We start from the raw sequence: 23,420 nt of genomic DNA, 5'->3' as shown, positions 1-23,420 counted from the left end.
AAGCTCAACTACATCAACCTTTATTTCCTATCAAAGATGCTACTACCTGAGGTGGAAGGGAGATCTGAAAGGGAGGGGATATATGTATACATATTAACTGATTCACTTCACTGTACAACGGAAATGAACTTTAAGCCCCAATTAAAAAACCAAAAAGATGTTACTTATGTTCAGTATTCACTAAATATCTGAGTAAATATAAGAGATCGAGATGCTTCAGCACATATACTGCAGATTTTTCTTCATCCTTGTATCTTTTTTTCCCACCACTATATACTCAGCCCCTTGCACAGTGCATTGAACACAGGCATTGCGTAATGAATACCACTTGCATGCATTAATAGAAATAAACAAATGCACAGTTTTATTGGAAATATGGCTCTTTTCTTTTTCTACATCAATTTTACTTCCCAAGTAACTGCTTTTAAGTTTCTCTCTTGATTATAAAACATTTACTCACTGTGGAAAATCTAAACCCCACAACCTTTCTTCTTAAGACGAATATTACTCTCTACTTATAACTCATGATTGTATTCATTCATTTAACAAATACTTTTGACTTCCTTTTCTGTGCTAGGCTTTGTGGATACAGTGATGAATCAAACAGGCCAGGTGCCCTGACCTCACTCCAGTTGTATGCAATACCCTCACTTTCTACAAAAAGTAGAGGTGTGTCACCATGCAGAACGTTTCAAAATCCATGGATATCTCTTCCACTCCAATTGTTACCATTCTCTCAGTCTTAAAAATGATTATTTCAGTGATTCAATAAGGTCAGCATGTTTCCACACAGACTATGAAAGGAAATAAACTACACTCGCAAGTACTCACAAGGAGCAAATAATTTTCTCACGTGGAAAAAGAATAAAAACTCTAGTCTTTTTTACTGAACAATGTCAAGGAGTGTTCTGTGGCGGTGGAAATGCTAATGTAAGACATTTCTGAAGAAGTTACTCTCAAATCTTTCTCTCTAGGTTCATATATTAACTATTTATTCAAATGTATTAGAAAATAATCACTCAACAAAAATAATCTAAATGTTTTAACTTCGGTGTTCTATGCCTCTGTTTCCAACAGGAAGTTTCCACTTCCAGCACTAGGAAAAGCTTAGTACTTGGGAAGTCACTGCCGCCCACCATACCTTGATTTCTGGCAGCTCACCTGTTCTCCTGGTACCTCGGCGCCTGTCTGCATTGCCAGAATGGAAGTGACTGTTTATCCTCAGAGGACTGTATTATCACAGGAACGTGTTTGGATTTACTCAAAAGGGCTCACTGAGCTTCACTTACCTCCAAAGGCTGGTTGTCTTCTACGTCCGAAGTTTCGCCTCTTGCTGCCACTCTTTGTTCATGTGCTGTATCTCCTATTAGACAAAGAAAAAAACACAAAACTTTATCATGCCATTGAGGCCAAACTGTCTACTACTTATCTGAAATATCTTCTGTTACTAAACAATGAACGCTGGAGAGGGTGTGGAGAAAAAGGAACCTTCTCGCACTGTGGTGGGAATATAAATTGGTGCAGCTACTGTGGAGAAGAGTATGGAGGGGCCTTAAAAAGTACTAGGAATAAAACCACCACATGGCCCAGCAACGCCACTACTGGGCACATACCCTGAGAAAACCCTAACTCAAAAAGACACGTGTGTCCCAACGTTCACTGCAGCTCTGTTTACAACAGCCAGGACACGGAAGCAACCTAGCGGTCCATCAGCGGATGAGTGGGTAAAGAAGCTGTGGTACACATAAACAATGGACTGTTACCCATCCACAGAAAGGCCGGTTATACAGAGTGAAGTCAGTCAGAAAGAGAAAAACAAACACTGTATATTAACACATATATATGGAATCTAGAGAATGGTACTGATGAACCTATTTGCGGGGCAGGAATAGAGACACAGACATAGAGAACGGGCTGGTGCACACAGCGGGAGAAGGAGGGGGGATGAACTGAGAGAGCAGCACTGAAATATATACAATACTGCGTTTACAACAGGTAGCTAGCAGGAAGCTGCAGTGCAACACAGGCGGTTCAACCTGGGCTCTGTGGTGACCTAGGGGGTGGGATGGCGTGGGAGGGAGGGAGTGTATGTATACTTATGGCTGATTCATCATGTTGTACAGCAGAAACCAACACAATATTGTAAAGCAATTATCCTCCAATTAAAAAGAAATTTAAAATAAAGAATTTGTAGGTATACAGGTATTTTTACCTATAAATTTTCACTGGAAATTTTTCACTGAAAATTCAGGATTTTCACTGAAGGACTAATTTTAATAGAAGAAGATGGGACATTTTTATTATAATTAAATACAGAATGAAAAATTTTCAAATAACCCAGAAAATGAGATTTAAATAAAATTTTGTTTGATGTACCAAAAAAAAATGAAATATTTTCTGCTATTGTATGTTCACACTGTGGAGTAAACAAATTAATATTTAAGAAATTTTATAGAGGTCACAAAAATCATAAATACAGAGACATACAATCTGAACCAGAAATGCATCCTGCTTTATACAGGATTAGTCTGGAAAAATCAAGTGAATTTATATTTTGTAAATCAAGTCATATTCCAAATAAACTAGGAAAGCTTATAACTTAAAGAGATAAAGCAAATTACTTTCAAACATTAGACATCTTCTAACATGAATAACTGTCCTCTAAATGTGTCTTTTAAGAAGTTTTACTCTTTTTAAGTGTTTATTTGTGTCTCTGAAGATCTGCCTCAGAGTATGTATGTTTGTATGTAATAATTAACCATATGTCAAACCATTTTTACAACAGGAAAGAACAAATTCATAAATTAGCATTTAGTTAATAGCCTAATTCCTAAAGGTGGTGCCTGGGTGGGTTATATTACTAAACCAAGCTGGTGACTAGGCTGCCTCTAAGGACACAGGACAGACAGAAATATAGTTAGGTCAGTACAAGCATAATTTAATGTATTAATAGTCTATGTTTATTTATTGACTAACACTAATCATATGTGATTAACACATGGTAGGTAAAGAAACAATTAGTCTACTTGTTAAAAGCATAACGAGAAGTTAATCTAGTAATCTGCTCTTCCCATAAAGTTAGGCCAGCCCAGGAATGTCCACAAGAGGGAAGATTACAAAATCCACACACGATGACTTGGCTGACACTTTAGGAATTTGTTAACATAGGGAAGGTCACAGTCTTCACTGGAGGTAACAAAGTATGGAAGTCTGGGCTGGGTTTAATTTTTCCATAGTGAAACACAAACGTTTACCAATGGCTATAATCAAGAAAGAGCCCTGTAAAATTTTAAAGAATTAATTAAAATTCTATTAAATTCTAAAACTATTAAGCAAGAATTAAGTTGGTAGTTTACTGACATAAGATAAAGTAAACCACTAAATGTTTAAAACCCAAGCACGTCATGCAATTCCAGCCTACAAGCTGTGTTCTCAGCTAAGTACGACATTCATACTGTTGGTCAGAACCCAGCATATGGTAGGCGTTTCATAAATACTAGCTGAGTAAATTAGTGAACTTCTATCTAGAGTTTCTAGTCTATAAAACTGTGATAACACCGTGCATGCGTGCTTAGTCACACAGTCGGGTCCAACTCTGCAACGCCATGGACTATATAGCCCACCAGGCTCCTTTGTTCGTGAATACTAGAGTGGGTTTCCATTTCCTCCAGGGAATTCTCCTGACTCAGGGATCAAACCCACATCTCCTTCATTGACAGGCAGATCTTTTACCACTAAGCCACCTGGGAAGCCCATGACACTACTAACTAGTATGTAATAAAAGCTTTATTTGAGCATATAATTAGTGTTTTTCCTCTAAAACATATTTGTGAAACTTAAAAAGCAAATTTATTAAATACCATTCTGATATATTGTTACCAGTGGTTGGTAATTGGGGCATAACTTGATAGATTTTAAAAAGTTAATGATTTTTAAAAAATCATGCTGATACAAAAGCATTAGGAACTTAAATTACATCTATAGGATAATGAAGTTAATAGTCATTAAGTGAAAAATTATGTCAACTTACTTTTATTACTAATTTTGATTGATTTTTTAAAAGTTATTATCTAAACTGACCATTTATTTGCACATCAGGAAGAGTCTTATTCTCAGAAATCCACCTTCTCTCTGAAAGTTAGGGATAAGCAAATCAACCTCCAGTTCATGGATGGCAAACCAACCACAAGTTGTTTAGTTTGCGTGGGTAAAGGGAATGAGACCACGGAGACCCCAGCAGCATAAGCAGCCAAGGTAATGCAAGCCCCTGTACACTGAGTCAGGTGTTTAATAACTCACATGCCTGAGGTTTAGAAGAAAGTATATGTCATCCAATATGAAAGGTCATTTACTCTTAAGTTTTTTTTTTTAACCTTTTAAAATGATTATAGGGCCATCCCCTAGCCATGCAAAGACTGTATTTGGGTGAAATCACTCAAGTCTATGCTTCCTTTGCCAATTTCTGATTTCAAGGCAAGTATCTGTACCAAGTACAATTTCTGATTTTAAGGCAAGTATCTGTGAGATGCACTCATCTCACATGCTAGTAAAGTAATGCTCAAAATTCTCCAAGCCAGGCTTCAGCAATACGTGAACCGTGAATTCCCTGATGTTCAAGCTGGTTTTAGAAAAGGCAGAGGAACCAGAGATCAAATTGTCAACATTCGCTGGATCATGGAAAAAGCAAGAGAGTTCCAGAAAAACATATATTTCTGCTTGATTGACTATGCCAAAGCCTTTGACTGTGTGGATAACAATCAACTGTGGAAAATTCTGAGAGAGATGGGAATACCAGACCACCTGACCTGCCTCTTGAGAAATCTGTATGCAGGTAAGGAAGCAACAGTTAGAACTGGACATGGAACAACAGACTGGTTCCAAATAGGAAAAGGAGTACGTCAAGGCTGTATATTGTCACCCTGCTTATTTAACTTGTATGCAGAGTACATCATGAGAAACGCTGGGCTGGAGGAAGCACAAGCTGGAATCAAGATTGCCTGGAGAAATATCAATAACCGCAGATATGCAGATGATACCACCCTTATGGCAGAAAGTGAAGAGGAACTAAAAAGCCTCTTGATGAAAGTGAAAGAGGAGAGTGAAAAAGTTGGCTTAAAGTTCACCATTCAGAAAACGAAGATCATGGCATCCGGTCCCATCACTTTATGGGAAATAGATGGGGAAACAGTGGAAACAGTGTCAGACTTTATTTTGGGGGGGCTCCAAAATCACTGCAGATGGTGACTGCAGCCATGAAACTAAAAGATGCTTACTCGGAAGAAAAGTTATGACCAACCTAGATAGCATATTGAAAAGCACAGACATTACTTTGCCAACTAAGGTCCATCTAGTCAAGGCTACGGTTTTTCCAGTAGTCATGTATGGATGTGAGAGTTGGACTGTGAAGAAGGCTGAGCGCCGAAGAACTGATGCTTTTGAACTGTGGTGTTGGAGAAGACTCTTGAGGGTCCCTTGGACTGCAAGGAGATCCAACCAGTCCATTCTGAAGGAGATCAGCCCTGGGATTCTTTGGAGGGAATGATGCTGAAGCTGAAACTCTAGTACTTTGGCCACCTCATGCAAGAGTTGACTCACTGGAAAAGACTCTGATGCTGGGAGGGATTGGGGGCAGGAGGAGAAGGGGACAGCAGAGGATGAGATGGCTGGAAGGCATCATGGACTCGATGGACATGAGTCTGAGTGAACTCCGGGAGATGGTGATGGACAGGGAGGCCTGGCGTGCTGCGATTCATGGGGTCGCAAAGAGTTGGACACGACTGAGCAACTGAACTGATCTGTACCAAACTTTTAATTTATGTATGTATTTAGTTTTGGCGGCTCTGGGTCTTTATCGCTGTGGGGGCGCTTCTCTGGCTGCGGCGGGCAGGGGCTACTCTCCCATTGTGATGCGTGGGCTCCCTTCGCAGTGCCTTCTCTGTTGCAGAGTGCAGGCTCAGCAGCTGTGGTGCATGGGCTTAGCTGCCCTGGGGTATGAGGAATCTCAGTTCCCGGGGTCTGGGACTGAACCCACGTTCCCTGCACCGTCAGGTGGATTCATAACCACTGGGCCGGCAGGGAAGTCCCAGGCTTCCTCAATACCTCCCTACTGCTTGAATAACCAGGAAGGCTGTCAGCCAGCGTTCTTGACACCACACAACACGTCTGCCTGGGAGCACCTGTACAATCACCGGTTACTGAAACGCCATATTTGGCGATACCTCAAGACAATAACTGATTACCAGGGAAAATGCGACCTGCAAGGTTATTCTCTATAAACAAAGGCACAAAATGAAAACTATAGAAACAGCAAACAGAAAAGAACAGGTCACAGTGAAATAGGACCGTTTTCCTCTCACTGAAGAAGTATTTTACCACGGTAAAAATTAAATTAGTTTCTCTACCTTGTTATAACCCATATGAAAGTAAGATGCTTCAACAATAAAAATAAAGATGCATGAGATGAATGTGAAATGGTGCTTCGGCTCCCAGACATGAGTTGGTTCTAATTGATGTGCTGTAGAGATTCAGCAGGGCTTCCCAGGCGGCTCAGTGGTAAAGAATCTATGTGCTAATGTAGGAGACATAGGTTTGATCCCTGGATCAGGAAGCTCCCCTGGAAAAGGAAACAGCAACCCACTCCAGGATTCTTGCCTGGAAAACACCATGGACAGAGAAAAGAGCCTAGAGGGTTCATAGGATCGCAGAGAGTCAGACATGACTGACCGAGCATGCACCCGCAGATTCAAAACTTTCATTTGCAACTCAGCTATTTAAAAGGAAAAAGACGACAAAAACAGACCCAAACTATTACATGTAGAATGGATAAATGCCAAGGTCCTACTGTATAGCACAGGGAACCATATCCAATCTCCTGGGATAAACCATAATGGAAAAGAATATTGAAACAGAATGTGTATGTGTATATAACTGAGTCACTTTTCTGTATAGCAGAGACAGGCACAATACTGTAAAGCAACTATACTTCCATAAAAAAAGAAATAAAATTCATAGTATTAACATTTCATAGATTTGTAACACCACAATTGATTCTTATCCCCATTTCCCTCCTCCCCGACTTTACACTGTGGGCTTCCCTGATGGCTCAGACGTTTAAGAATCCACCTACAATGCAAGAGACCCAGGTTCGATCCCTGAGTCAGGAAGATTCCCCTGGAGAAGGGAAGGGCTACCCACTCCAGTATTCTTGTCTGGATAATTCCATGGACAGAGGAGCCTGGCAATTTAAAGGAGAAAGGCTTCATGCATATTAATGAAGCTCTTTCAGAACTTAAAAGGACTGAAGTGAAATTTCATGTGTATTTCAGCCTAGTGAGGCTAGACAGGAAACATTTTAGGCTTCTCTGTCAAAACTTCTCCAGTCTACCGCTGTAGCTGGGAACAGCCACAGATGTATAAACTGCTGAGTGGAGCTGTGTTTCAATGAAATTTTACTTACAAAAGTGGGTTGAGTCAGGCTGTAGTTTCCAGATCTCTATTTTAGATCCTACCTCTTCTAGGATACAAAGCTGAATTATGGTATATAAGGAGGTGAGAAAGGGCTGGTGATGAGCATGTCTTCATGACCTCATTCTACTGGGTGACCCGGCTGGAGGGAGAGGAGAGATGTGATGAAGAATGAGCACCAGGCACAAGGGAAAAGGAAAGAGGAGCCGCTGCCAGTGATGCCAGGGGACCCTGAATGCCTGACTGGATCACCCAGGGGAGATCTCTTTCGGGGAGGGGGTGGTGGGTGAGTCAGGGAGTACTCTCACTCTTTAGGCCTCCTTCGTGTGAAGGAAACCCTAGTTACTAACATCTCCCCCAGTCTCTCCCTGCATTCTTGTCACTGGGCTGGTGATGTGGGAGGGCAAAGCTAATGGGGTTCTTCTTGTCCTACATCCCTCCCCATTCTCCTGCTGCCGCTCACTTCCCTCTGCTCTGACCCTGCCCAGGGGTCCTCCCCTGGAGCAGGGCTGCTCCAGTCCAGCACACTCTGAGACAGGGTGGAAGTCAACCTAATGGGGTTCAGAACAGGAAACCCATTTGCTTCTTGACAGAAGCCACATTCTTCAACTCCAGCTTTATAGGCAATGAAGATGAGACTCTGTTCTTCATCTGTCTGAATTTTTTTAACTAAACTGTCCAGATCTTATCTGGGTAAGGAGGGTGTTATTACTGGAACACCCTAGAATCCAGGACAGGGAATGGCCTGGTGTGGACAGCACTGGAGCCTGCCTACAGATGAAAAACTGTGAACACAGAAACCTGTTTTCTTTCTTTCCTTTTATTAGAGAGGAATTATCTAGAGCTTCATATCTGAGAATGCAGTCTTCAAAACACTAGTTTCAAGGGGTTCCCATGGAAAACATAGCTCTCTGATCAAAAGTATGAGGAAAAACCTACCAAATGCATTCCCTTCTGACTGATTTTCAACGTACTCTGACATAGTAAAGGCTCTGAAAAATTCAGTAAAGAAACTAAAAAGAAATTTTCACCATGTTTTTGACTAGAAAACCACTTTATTCACTCTATTAAAATCTTGCAGAATGTCACACTGCAGGAAATGCTACTATAACGTTTCTGAAGTTAAAATTGAATATGAAACATTTTTACTGACTTTTAAGATCCTCCACATTGTCAAATTTGTTATTTAGTTCCTGAGCGTTCATTTTATGCAATGTTGACTCACACTTCTTTTCCTTTAGATGATTCTTTTTACAACTCCCTGTTAATTCATTCAGTTGCATTTGGGGCAGACTAGCAGATTGTGACTGCATTCTATGCAGGATTCTGATTCCAGAATAGCTGATCGTCTACAGAGGAGAAAAGGATAGCCAGACACCTTGAAGACACAGGAGAAAGCCCCAGTGCTCAGAAACATCCCCCACACAATTCCACCAATTAGAGATTCATTAGGGTTAATGAGCTCCTCTTTTAAAATGCAAATACCCTGTGGGAGTGTTTGCTTATTAGTCATTCACAGAGTGAAGTAGTGGAAAGAACAGTGGAATGGCCTCTCCATTAACTCCTTTTCACTCCTCAGTCACACACTCATTACCCAAGGAGGCCTGGCACGGTGGCAACAGAATGCCTTTGGAACTGACAGAACTCGACCCAACGCCTTTGCCAAATCCATGACCTTGGGCACATTACTGAATTTCTCAGAGCCTCTATTTCCTCATCTGAAAAATGGGAATCATGGCATATAATAAGGCTATTATGGTGGCATTAGTGGTAAAGAATCCATCTGCCAATTCAGGAGATGCAAGACACACAGGTTTTGATCCCTGGGTGGGGAAGGTCTCCTGGAGGAGGGCGTGGTAACCTACTCTGGTATTACCGCCTGGAGAATTTCATAGACAAGAGAGCCTGGCGGGCTACAGTCCATGGGGCTGCAAAGAGCCAGACACAACTGAGTGACTGCATGTGCACACACAGACTAAATGAGAAAACATGCTAAACACTAACGGCAGAGAGGAAGAAGGGAGAGGAGCCGGGGCAAAGACAAACGTGGTGAGTAGCTGCTGCCATGATCTTCAGCACAGCAGAGGTGAGAGAACCGCTCTCCTATAAACTCATTTAGTGCCCCATGCAGTGTGGTGAGGTCCGCTTTGTAACAGCCATTTAAGGATGGCAGACCTGGTGTTGGAATCCAAGCCTGCTGACAGCGCCAAGTCATCATGTACCACCACGCAGCTTCTCATCACTCAAGACAAGTTATCCAACTCGGTTTCATACACATTATATTTAAGTCTCCTCCAGTTCCGTTCTGTTTTGAGAATACTGTCCACACGCTCCCTCTTTGCCACTATAATGAAGAAAGGAAGGACAGAGAGAAAGCAGAAGGACTAACTTCCACAGCTGTGCCTTGCCCAGGAGCCTGCCGCTGTCAGGCCAGGACTCTTGACGACAGTGACCCCACAAGAAGCCCAGAATAAGAACACCTACGCCATGGGGAGAGCACCATAGTCAGCAAACACGGAGGGAAAGGTTCAAGCCAGCGAGGACTTAAAGAAAAGCAAACGAAAATGGTACCAAGAATACATTAAATGAGCATACCAAGATTATGACACCCAAATTAGCTAAGGATGCTGACAACTAACACACTGGCATCATTCTGATAAACGTAGTTAACACTGTTGATTCAACTGTATGTGAGAGGGGGATAGTTCAAAGATAATTCTACGCATACACGAAGAGCTCCTGAAAAGAATTATAAGTGACTGTTAAAATATGGAGAAAAATTAAAATTAAGGGTTCAGTAGAACATGCAATGCATTTTATAAGATATTAGTGTGACTCTCAGTGGTAAAGAATCCACCTGCTAATACAGGAATCCACCTGCTAATACAGGGGGTTAGGAAGATCCCCCAGAGAAGGAAATGGCAACCCACTCCAGTATTATTGTCTGGCAAATTCCATGGACAGAGGAACCAGGCAGGCTACAGTCCATGGGGTCACAAAGAGTCAAACACAACGAAAAATGGAGCATGCACGCACACACACAGTGTGAATCTTAATTTTAACACATATTTATTTACAACTTTTAGGCAACATAATGGATTTTAATTTATGACTGCTATTAAAATCATAAAGCTAAAATTTTGCTTACTGCACTGCAAGCTGAGGGTCACAATGGACACTTAAGGACATCTATTCAAGGAAGTAAGAATACCCGAAAATCCAACAGACATCACACTCAATGATCAGTCCTCCTGGCCTGCTCTTAATTAATTCATCCTCTGAGATTCCAGATTTCTTTAGTTCTGAGTCTTGTTACTATGTAGCTATGGGTAAAAATTTTTCTGGAAGATTTCAAGCAATCCAAAACATCAATTAAGTATTTAACACTACGTTAAACACATAAGCCCAGGCATTTGCATTTTTTTTAGACTGGAAGAGTAGACACTCAAAAGGCCAGAGTAATTTTGTGCTTGTACATTTGTAGACTATTGTATCACGCTATACAAATATGCCTTCAAAGGTGGGTTTTTTTTTTTTTTTGATAGCTTTCCTAAATCAGAGTAAATTTATACCCTGCAAGAGTATGTTCCTCCTGACCCTGGATCCCAAGATGCTGCTGAAAGAACCCACTACACAAAGGTTAGCTCTGAGCAGGCCGCTGACTACACATTTCCAGGCCCCACTGCAAACAAACAGGACTGATAAAAGAAGGATTTTCAACGTGTAGGGCTTGAAACCTAAATCTATAAACAGAAAAAAAACAAACCAAAACGGGCTCACTCTACCAGTTTATCTGGTATCCTGAAACAAAGACTCAAATGTGCTGCCTGTTGTTGGGGGAAAATGATGGCGCTGATCCATCACCAACAATGCAACCAAGGCAGAGATCACTGACACCAAGTCACTCACGCGCGGGAGTGTCTGGTCTTCTTTCCAACCAACAGAATAAACTTGCAGAGTTACTGGCTGGGGTCAGAGGTTCTGCTCAGTCAGTTTTCCACATAGAAATAAGGGATACCATGAGATCAAATGTGTGTTTTCACCTTCAGCATCCATTGGTCCAATCAGAGATATTAGGAGGTAAGCTGTCAGTGTCTTGAAACTGAATTCTCAAAGGGACCAAAGAGCTGCAGTGTAAGAAGTAAAGCTGCTCAGTCGGGTGCAACTTTGCAATCCGGTGGACTGTAGCCTACCAGAGTCCTCCGTTCATGGAATTTCCCAGGCAAGATTACTGGGGTGAGTTGCCATTTCCTTCTCCAGGAGATCTTCCCGACCCAGGGATCTAACCCAGGTCTCCCTGTAAGTAGTGTACAAGAACAGTGCAAAGAAAATTTCCAGCAGAAACAATAAAAGCAGAACATGAAACATACTACAATCAGCTTTGTGTTGTTTCATTCATTCAACAAATATTTGCTGAATACCTATTATGTTAGATAGCATCACTGACTCAGTGGACATGAATCTGGGCAAACTCCAGCAGAGAGTGGAGGACAGAGGAGTCTGGCGGGCTACAGTCCATGGCAAAGAGTCGGACATGAGTCAGTGACTGAACGCAACAACAATCTATTACGTGCCACATATCACGCTGGGTACCATGTGAACCACGGCGATACCATCCCTGCCCTCAGAGCATTTATGTCCTCAGTTCAGTCGCTCAGTTGTGTCCGACTCTTTGCAACACTATGGACTGCAGCACGCCAGGCTTCCCTGTCCATCACCAACTCCCGGAGCTCACTCAAACTCATGTCCATTGATTCAGTGATGCCATCCAGTCATCTCATCCTCTGTTGTCCCCTTCTCCTCCCGCCTTCAATCAATTTGCATCCTAGAGGAGATTTTTCAGCCAACAAAATGTAATCACAAAAGCTGGTTGTAGAAATTACCCCAAACTGAAAATTATGGGAGTATCAAATCCATTAAGGAATAGAAATTTCATTCAAAGCACACCGTGGGAAAAACAGCCAGTCATAACAAGAGTAAGCTTTGTATTAGGGCTTTCTTTCCCCCTCAGCTCCTTTCACTAAAAATAAAGTATATATTTTGTCAGCATCATTACTTTAAAAGGAAGAGAGTATTTCTGAAAATATACCACATTATTTGAAGAAAAGTTGATATTAAAAATGAATCACTTGCAAACCACAGATCACAACTCAGAAGCAAACCCACGTGTGACAAATGTGATGAGGTGGTGTGACGTTATCCCAGATGAAGAACGGGAGTTTGATTTCAAAATGCAAAAGAAGCTGGCCTGCTTTACTGAAGACGTCACACTTCTCATTTGATTATACAATATGAGCATGTCACATTTAAAATGTTCATGTGGGGGCTTCCCTGGCGGCTTAGTGGTAAAGTGTTGGCCTCCACTGCAGGAGATATGGGTTTGATCCCTGGTCAGGGAAGATCCCACGTAACATGGAGCAATGAAGCCCATGTGCCCCCACTACTTAGCCTGTGCTCCAGAGTTCGAGAGCTGCATCTACGGAAGTCTATGTGCCTAGAGCCCAAGCTCTGCAACAGGAAAAGCCCCTGCAAAGAGAAACCCACAGCTAGAGAGTAGCCCCCGCTCACCACAGCTACAGAGAAGCTTGCACAGCAATGAAGACTCAGCACAGCCAAGAAATTAAAAACAGTTTTAATGCTCATATAAAGAGGGAGGGGACATATGTATTCCCATGGCTAATTCATCCTAATGTATGCCAGAAACCAACAACGTATTGTAAAGCAATTATCCTTCCATTAAAAATAAATACATTTTTAAAAAATGCTCATATAAGACAAGTGGTTTGGCCCCTTTAGGAACTCAGGTAAAACTCAACACCACAAGGTCTAAGGGAGAAAGTCCTAACCTGTATACCCGTCTACTAACTAGAAACAGGTAAAGAGCCACAGTGAATCACCAATTAGCCTCCTGAGGAAGGAGGAGCCCGACTGGGAGGCAATCAAAGTTTAGGATTGTAAACTCGGGCCTGGCCATCTTCTTATATTTATGGAACTTCTAGTTGGACTATAATATACAGACAGGATGGAAAAGAAAGTGTATCATGGGTGAGCCTGGGACAAACGTGCACTAAGGGAAAGCAGGGGCTAAGAGCAGCAGAGAGCAGGACCTTCAAATGCATTGACATCTCCTACAGGGCCCGGTGGGGCACTGCGTCTCACATCAGAGTGTGACAGTCACCAGGGGTACAAATTCCCGAGTCTCACGGGAGATGCAGACTTGCTCAGTTCAGTGAACAGCCAACGAATCTAAATTTTTAGCTAGCATTCTGCTGCTGCTGCTGCTAAGTTGCTATAGTCGTATCCAACTCTGCGACCCCATAGATGGCAGCCCACCAGGCTCCCCCGTCCCTGGGATTCTCCAGGCAAGAACACTGGAATGGGCTGCCATTTCCTTCTCCAATGCATGAAAGTGAAAAGTGAAAGTGAAGTCACTCAGTGAAAGTGAAGTCATTCAGTCGTGTCCGACTCTTCGTGACCCCATGGACTACAGCCTACCAGGTTCCTCTGTCCATGGGATTTTCCAGGCAAGAGTACTGGAGTGGGGTGCCATCGCTTTCTCCAAGCTAGCATTCTAGGAGACTCTAATAGAGCTGACTCACAAACAATACTTCACAAACACACTGAAGCTGAGATGACCTTCCAGGGCTGACAGAGTATCATCTGCCTGATTTTGGGAGTGACTGTCCCCTCCTTCCTTTCTCCTTCCTGCCCATATTGTTTAAATGTTTGAGAGTACGTACACAGCTCTGTGCATAGCTGTAAGTCACGGCCCAAAACATTCCCAAAAGAACTGAAAGCAGGGAGGGTCTCGAAGAAATATTTGCATATCCATGTTCACAGCAGCATGATTCACAAGAGTCAAAAAGCTGAAGAAACCCAACTCTCCATCAACAGATGAATGGATAGACAAAGTATGGTATATACACACAAGGGAGTATAATTCAGCCTCTCAAGGAAGAAAATTCTGACATATGCTATGACACGGATAAATCCTGAAGACATCGTGCCAAGTAAAACGTCAGTCATGAAAAGATACATGCTGCATGATTACTCTTACATGCCATGCCTAAAGAGTCAAATTCATAGAGATAGAAAGTAGGATGGTGGTTGCCAGGGGCTGGAGGAAGAAGGGCAGAAAGCTGCTGTTTGATTGGCAGGTAGATAGCTTGAGTTTTGCAATATAAGAGTTCTAGAGACTGATTTACAACTTTGTGAATGTACTTAAGGGAACTGTACATGTAAAACTGGTTAGGACGGTAGAACTTAATGGGTACTTTACTACAATTAAATATAAAAATTTAAGATGTGTGATTGTCTATTTAGAATAACATGATAGAAGTTAAAGGTAAGTCTACTGATGATCAATACTGTACTTTACAACTTATTTTAGCTTTGTCCTAATAAGTGTTTCCCTGGTGGCTCAGATGGTAAAGAATCCACCTGCAATACAGGAGACCCGGATTCGATCCCTGGGTTGGGAAGATCCCCTGGAGGAGGGCATGGCAACCTACTCCAGTATTCTTGCCTGGAGAATCCCATGGACAGAGGAGCCTGGCAGGCTAAAGTCCATGGGGTCGCAAAGAGTCAGACACGACTGAGTGACTAAGCACAGCACAATAAGTGTTTACATACAAATGCTATAATTGGTATTTATTCTATGTTCATGTTGTTATTTATATATATATATATATATAAAGAAAAAAAGGGAAAAAATCAAGTGAAGCAAAGTGTGTGTTTTCTTTCTGTTACAGGATTGTTTATGACTCAATTAAAGGGCCAAGCTATAAGAAACAGTTTGCCAATCAGAGAAGAAAAAGAAATAAAAGGAAACCAGATGAGAAAAGAAGAGGTAAAACTCTTACTGTTTGCAGCCAACATGATACTATGCATAGAAAACCTTAAAGACACTATCAGAAAGTTGCTAATCAGTGAATTTAGCAAAACTGAGGGATACACAATCAATACGCAGAAATCACTTGCAGTCCTATACACTAACAATGAAATATCAGAAAGAGAACTTAAGGCATCAATCCCATTCACCACTGCAACAAAAGAATAAAATACCTAGGAATAAACCTACCTAAGGAGACAAAAGAGCTGTACACAGAAAATTCTAAGACACAGATGGAACCAAATCAAAGACAATATAAACAGATGGGGAGACATCCCATGTTCCTGGGTAGCAAGGATCAATATTGTGAAAATGATGACACTACCAAATGTAATCTACAGATTCAGTGTGGCCCCTACCAAATTACCAGTGGCGTTTTTCACAGAATTAGAACCAAAAAACCTCACAATTCATATGGAAACACAAAAGATCCCAGACAGCCAAAGCAATCTTGAGGAAGAAGGATGAAACTGGAGGAATCAATCTTTCTGACTTCAGACTACACTACAAAGCTACAGTCATCAAGATAGTAGTGGCACAAAAACAGAAATATAGACCAATGGAATAAGACAGAAAGCCCAGAGATATACCCATGCACCATCAGTACCTTATATTTGACAAAGGAGGCAAGAATATACAATGGTATAGTGTGGTCTCTTTAATAAGTGCTGCTAAGAAAACTGGACAGCTATGTGTAAAAGAAAGAAATTAGAACACTTCCCAACTCCCCATACAAAGATAAACTCAAAATGGATTAAAGAGCTAAATGTAAGACCTGAAACTATAAAACTCTGTGAGGAAAACATAGGCAGAACACTATGGCATAAATCACAGAAAGATCCTCTATAACCCACCTCCTACAGTACTGGAAATAAAAACAAAAATAAACAAGTGGGACCTAATCAAACTTTCAAAGCTTTGGCACAGCAAAGGAAACTATAAGCAAGGTGACAAGACAACCCTCAGAATGGAAGAAAATAATAACAAATGAAACAACTGGCAAAGGACTAATTTTAAACATATATAAGCAACTCATACAAATCAAGACCAGAAAAGCAAACAATCCAATCAAAAGGTTGGCAAAAGACCTACACAGACATTTCTCCAAAGAAGACATACAGGTGTAATAAACACGTGAAAAGATATTCAACATCACTCATTATTAGAGAAATGCAAATCAAAAGTACAATGAGATATCACCTCACACCAGTCAGAATGGCCATCATCAAAAAATCTACAAACAATAAATGCTGGAGAGGGTGTGGAGAAAAGGGAGCACTCTTGCACTGTTGGTGGGAATGTAAATTGATACAGCCACTATGAAAGACAGTATGGAGATTCCCTAAAAAGCTAGGAATAAAAACACCATACGACTCAGCAATCTCACTCCTAGGCACATATGTTGAGGAAATCAAAATTGAAAAAGACACTGTACTTGAAAAAGACATGTACCCCAGTGTTCACTGCAGACCTATTTACAATAGCTAGGACATGAAGCGACGCAGATATACACCAAGAGATGAATGGATAAAGAAGCTGTAGCACACGACACAATGGAATAATACTCGGCCATAACAAGGCATGTGTTTGAGTCAGTGCTAACGCGGTGGATGAACCGAGAGCTATTACACAGTGAAGCGAGTCAGTCATGTACTAAGGTACACATACGGGATGCAGAGAGACAGTACCGATGAACCTATTTGCAGGGCAGCGAGGGAGACAGAGAACAGACTTATGGACGTGGTGGGAGGAAGGAGAGGGTAGGATATATGGAGAATGACACGGAGACATACATTATCATATGTAAAACTGACAGCCGGCGGGAATCTGCTGTATAACCCAGGGAGCTCCATCGGGGCTGGGTAACAACGCAGAGGGGCGGGACGGGGAGGGAGGTCCACGAGGGAGGGAGCATAAGAATATGACTGGTTCATGCTGATGTTTGGCAGAAACCAACACAATACTGTGAAGCAATTATCCTTCCATTCAAAATAAATAAGTTTAATTTAAAAATAAAATAGATAACCAACAGGGACGTACTGTGCAGCACAGTTGCTCAGCGGTACACGGCAGCCTGGATGGGTGAGGAGTTTGGAGGAGACGGACACATGTATGATCGAGTCCCTTTACTTTCCACCTGAAACTGTCACAAAACTGTCAACTAGCCATACTATAACACAAAATAAAATGTTTAATTAAAAAAAGAGAAACAGCTCGCCCAACTGCACAGTTACAATGCATTGCACTAATTAATAATAACATCAGAACACATTCTGGCCACTTGGTACTAGTACAGTAATGTTGTTATAATGTTTCTGTAGATGTACATCTACAGACATGTTTGTATAAACATTATCAGGTAACAAGGTAACAACACAGTGTTAATAATACTGAGTATCAACATGCTATACTTTAAAAACATCTCAATTGCTGGTCATAAAAATTGGACTTTTCTAATAACTTGAACCAAGAAATCTACAATATAAAGTACTAGATAAATAAAGCACAAGTATAGATCATGTAAATTTCAGAGCTAATATTCCTATCTTTTAATTATCTAACGCAAAACACCTAAAGGTCCTCTCAGGAAGAGAGAGTTTTCAAGCCCCTAAGCCTTAACGTCACTAGGATGGGGAGAGGAGGTGGCCGACAATGAAATCCAGGTTTGTTGGAAGAGATCACTATCAATAAATTAATTGTAAAGTCCCCAACTAGTGGCTTGAATTTCTCACAGAAATCCCTCCCAATATGAGAGATTAAGGGAAGAAAAAGAAGAAACTAAGAGGGTAGGAGTCAGTGGACAAATCAGACTTGGGGAGCCCAGTACTGGTAGGTCCTCAAGTAACAACGAGGGGACACTGACCCCCAGAGCTCCAGGATGGACTGAGAGCACACAAATCAGAAAGGTGAAAGGGCAGAAACTCATTAAGGAAGAAGTCCCCTGGTTAGAAGGGGTAAGTCACATGGCTGAAGTACGAGAATTTACTTGATGACAAGGTGAAAAGCGATGATAGATGGAGGACCACTCTTGGCCTGCAGTGCTCCTCAACCTAGACCCCCACCAGCTGAAATGTACTGCCTCCTCACATCTCAGCCCTGCAGACCCAGGAGAGCCCGCGCCCCCACCACGTGCTCCCGTTCATGGCCATCCTGCAAAGTGCTCTCCACGCTCACAGTCACTCAGTGATCTGCACTCACTCGCTGAATAGCTTTTGTTCCCATTGGTCTGTCAGCTCCACCAGGACAAGGGTGTGTTTCTTCACCACAGTATTTCCAGCACCTACTACAGTAGATGGCAACCAGCATACACCAGGTAGACCCTGATGGAACAACTCTGTCTGATACATTACAGCAAAAGCAGCCTTGACATGAGGAGGGTCACACACAGTCTCAGAAACACGAGTTTCTGATGAAATGACGGGATAAACAAAGAAAGCTAAAGAGGAGGCACTCTGACTGGTAAAAGGAAATACGTTTATTAAGGGCACTTAGAAGTGAGTGGAGGGCAGAGTCTGGACAAAAAGGCTTTGGGAGAGATCAATAATCACAGCTCTGCCATCAAGTTTGGACAGGATTTCAGCAATAAGGAAGGTCAGGGTAGACCAGCTGGTAGATACTTAGAAACACTTCCCAGAAAGTTGTTAAGGGTGGATGAAAAATGCCAAAGAGGCAACAGTGACTGAACTCAGAGAAGAGATCTCACTGGGTTCTCTGTCGTTACAGTGAGTTTGAGGTAATCGCATGAAACAGAAGACATGGCTAAGATTCCAAAGGAATTCTGACAAAGTATTTTTATTTATTTTATTGAATTTAAGGCTGCGTTTTTAAGTTTACTACTAACATCTATTTGGCAAATTTTAAATGCCTTCTTTAAAAAACATAGAAACATTAGAAATATGTACTAACATTTGTGATTTTTTCAAAAATTTTCTCTCATCACTTAAAGTTATGAAAAGTGTATAATGCTTAGGTACTTAAAACTCCTAATTTATTATCACTGAATTCCACAGTATTGCCCCACCTCATGAATTAGATATTTTTGAAATTAGAATTTGTTGCTTAAATCCCTATTATATACTTCATGACACAGCAATTTAAAATAAATTCAGTAGTCTCCTAGGGGCTGGCTCAGTGAAATTAGAATTCATCTAGACATGTGCCTAATTAGAACGTGTTAAAAAAAAAAAAGAATTCCAATCTTCAGTAACATTTTTCCTAAGGATTAAAGGATGAGGACAGAAAAGATGCTCATATTAAGCCACCAGTTCTGTTACGGTAAGTTTTCTAAGAATAGTTGCTTCATTCAAATCAACCCGTCTCAATCAAATGTATCCTCTTCTCCACTTATCACTTTAACCACCTTCAGACCTCATGAAGCAAACCTGCAGCCACCAGATTCCCCCTCTTCACCCTGAAAGAAAGCACATCAACCTACTGAGGGCAAGGCCCCTGCAACCGAGCCCAGCGGCCGCGGGCAAAGCGCCTCCATCTAAGGACAGAATAGGTGGCTCTCCCCATGCAGCTTCCTAAGGGAAAAATGCTAAACGCTGACTTCTCTCACAGTGCTGACTGATCTGTAGACCACGCATCTACCAACTCATCTCTTTGCCAAAGAAGCTGGGAAGAAGAGCCTAGAGAATATTTTGTTGTTGTTGTTAAGACTGAGTCTAAGATGACAGCAAATAGTGTGCTTAAGATGTTGTTTCTCAGACTGGGAGACAGTATGTAGGAGTGGGATAAAGAGCTGGAGCACTTAGATTTAGGCCATGAGTTCTCAAAACCATAAACAGACTCACTCATATTCAAATATCAGTAGAAGAGAAAAACATTGTGGCTCAGTTGGTAAAGAATCTGCCTGCAACGCAGGATACCCGTTTGATTCCTGGGTCGGAAAGACGGCAACTCACTCCATTATTCTTGCCTGGAGAATCCCATGGACAGAGGAGCCTGGCGGGCTACAGTCCATGGGGTCACAAAGAGTCAGACACGACTGAAGTGTCTTAGCATGCATGCACGCACATTCATTAGCTACTGAGTCTCTGATAATTTGTCATAGCAGGTGCAATGGACTAAGACAGTCTAAAATCAAAATAAATACATTATTTGGGGCTTAGCCATCACTTCTGGTTATCCAAATATCTGTTTCCTTACAAGATGGGTGAACTTATCTTTTTATTCCCAAATTTCTATGGGCAGATTTTTAAGTCAGCCATCTAGCTAACCAGCTATCTGGATCTTTCTTCCTTTTTCTCTCTCTTCCAAAGTAACTGAGTCCCAGAAAGGTAAGCGGTGGCAAGAAGACACAGAGCAAGTGAGGAAAGGAGGATATAGGGGAGGCCGAGGCAGCATGGCCTTGTTCAGGCTGTTGAAGACAGGCCTAGATCATCTCACTGTGACATAAAGCACTCAGAGAACAAGGAGGACACTTGCAGGGGCTCCCACGGGCCAAAACTAGGACATTTCAAGCAGCAAAATAAGTGACACCAACAGATTATAATCCATTAAAATATCCGTAAATAATAAAATCATTTAAAAAATCCATGAACTCACATTAATATATAACAAAAGAATGACTACATAGAGAGGAGGATGCTTTGCTTTGCACTGGGATGGCTACTGATGAATGGAGCTGGAGTGAAGGAATTAGAAAAATCACCATTTGGCAACTACTATCATAATAATTCGGCCAAAACACACAGATAGATGCTAAAGCTATCTAAGTGTGGGTGGTTGATAAGGAAAAATATATTACATAATCTCAAAATGCTGTGCTGTGCTTAGTCATGCCTGACTCTTTGCAACTCCATGGACTATCGCCCGCCAGGCTCCTCTGTCCATGGAGATTCTCCAGGCAAGAATACTGGAGGTGGGTGCCATGACCTCCTCCAGGGCATCTTCCCAACCCAGGGATCGAGCCCAGTCTCCCACATCACAGGTGGATTCTAGTCCCAAAGACTGATTTTAAAGGGAGAATGAGCAGTTCATGGCAGAGAAATCTGGCAGGTACAGCCTTAAGAAATGATGATTAATCACCCTAGGGCTTACCTGGTGGCTCAGTGGTAAAAAATCCACCTGCCAATGGAGGAGATGTGGGTTCCCTGGAGAAGGAAACGGCCACTCCAGTACTCTTGCCTGGGAAATCCCATGGACAGAGGAGCCTGGCAGGCTACAGTCCATGTGGTCACAAAGAGTTTGACACAACTGAGTGACTGAACAACAACAAAAATGTAACAAAGGAGAACTGTGTCCTACCCAACATGATGCATCATTTCTGTGATATTCCTGAGAAAAATGCACAATCCAAATCTAATTCTGAGGACATGTCAGCCAAACCCAAGTGTTAATCACCCACTCATGTCTGACACTTTCAGACCCCGTGGACTGTAGCCCACCAGGCTCCTCTGTCCATGGAATTCCTCAGGCAAGAACACTGGAGTAGGTTGATATGCCCTCCTCCAAGGGAATCTTCCTGACTTGGGGATCAGAGTCAGGTCTTTTGCATGGCAGGCAAATTTTTTACTGCCTGAGCTACCAGAGAAGCCTCATCACACAAACTCAAACTGAGGGATATTTTACAAAATAATTGGCCTGTAATCTTCAAAAGTGTCTAGCTATTGAAAGTCAAGGAAAGACCAAGGAGCTATTCCAGACTAAAGGGAATTAAAGAGACAAGACAACTAAATGTAACATGCGGTACTGAACTGGATCCTTTTGTTATAAAGTGCATCGTTTGGACAAAACAGAAATGAAGCACCTATGGCTTTGATGCTTAGTGTCCTGATTTTGATCACTGATGTAGGATATATCCTTGCACACTCAAGTATTTAGAAGTAATGATACATAATATTGCTAATTTACTATCAAGTAGTAAAACAAAGAGATCTCCATATATTTTTGCAAAATTTCTGTAAATTCAAAATTATTTCAAAATAAACAGAAAATAAAAGAGAGAGGAATAGTTAGGAAAGTTAGAGTACAGAGATATGATTTAAAGATAAAGACAGACAGTGGTAGAGATTTCAATGGTTCCTTTAACTCATCAACCAAAAGGGAACTAACTAATCCTTTATCCTTTTCACCATTTTTACTCACAAGTGAGTGAATGCAGTATGTGCAGTTACCCAGGGATGTTTTTATGTAGCAACAAAAACTCTTAACACAGTTTAGATAAATAAGGAATCTTTCTAAGGAGGAGGAGCAGGAACAAATTTAAAAATACACTCAGAGAATACAATAATGTGTCACCAGGCTAATCTCGTTTACTTTCTTATATAGAACTTTTCCTCAAAATTTTTAAGCAAATGTGATTTTCCTACTTTTCAATAAAGCTGTGACAGTTTCATGAATGGAGAGGCAAACTTCTTCACAACAGCTTTAAGAAGAAGGAATAATTTTGCTTATTTAACAGGAGACAAAAATAATGAAAAAGATATTTCAAAGTTCTGAGCATCACAAAATGCCTAAGTGGTAGGACCAATATTCAAACTAAACTCTGGGTTCAAGACCCACAACCCTACTCCAGACCCATATTCCTACTCAAGACCCACACCCCTTCACACAGAATTATAAAAAGAAAGAGTTAATTCTGAATTCTCACCATGAACAATGTCCACCTTTAGAATGGCGTACTCTCACAGGCAAATAATATCCATTTATCATCTTACATTTCCTTATTTAGCCCCCTTTGTGTGAATGTATTGAATGAGGACAGAGTACAATGTCTATTTCTGGCTTCATTTTGCTTAACCAGAAGTCCTGACCATGTTATAACACTGTGCAAAACAAAGTGAGTACCACAGGGCGCCTGCCTGTTCGAGCAGTTTTGTTACTGGTTTTTAAGCAGATGTTTGGTGTGACTGTTTCTGGTTCCGATGTTTCATTTCTATTTTCTACTTCAGGACTGAGAACCAGTTTTACATCTTCCTAATGGAAGCACATCACTTTACTTCTACAATTTACAAGATTTCATCTTTCAAACTAAGATCTGGTAGTTAAGATGTCAGAGCAATCTTTGAGACTGTCTCGGCTACTGCTCTCCATCTCTGCCTTCAATTCCATTTTATAA

General features: G+C 41.4%; 1 protein-coding gene across 1 annotated transcript in view; it reads right to left on the bottom strand.

Annotated features, from left to right (window-relative positions):
- The window catches only part of UMAD1 (UBAP1-MVB12-associated (UMA) domain containing 1), a 256,471-nt gene that overhangs the window by 75,109 nt on the left and 157,942 nt on the right, over nucleotides 1-23,420 (bottom strand). Inside the window, exon 3 of the mRNA XM_040260508.1 lies at nucleotides 1,290-1,363. Coding sequence (XP_040116442.1) covers nucleotides 1,290-1,363 — 74 coding nt within the window. The remainder of the gene's footprint in view (nucleotides 1-1,289; nucleotides 1,364-23,420) is intronic.

This window comes from Oryx dammah, unplaced genomic scaffold, assembly GCF_014754425.2.
Source record: "Oryx dammah isolate SB20612 unplaced genomic scaffold, SCBI_Odam_1.1 HiC_scaffold_18, whole genome shotgun sequence".
Taxonomy (NCBI): Eukaryota; Metazoa; Chordata; class Mammalia; order Artiodactyla; family Bovidae; genus Oryx; species Oryx dammah.
The sequence above is the reverse complement of the archived record's forward strand: the minus strand, read 5'-3'. Positions and strand labels throughout refer to the sequence as shown.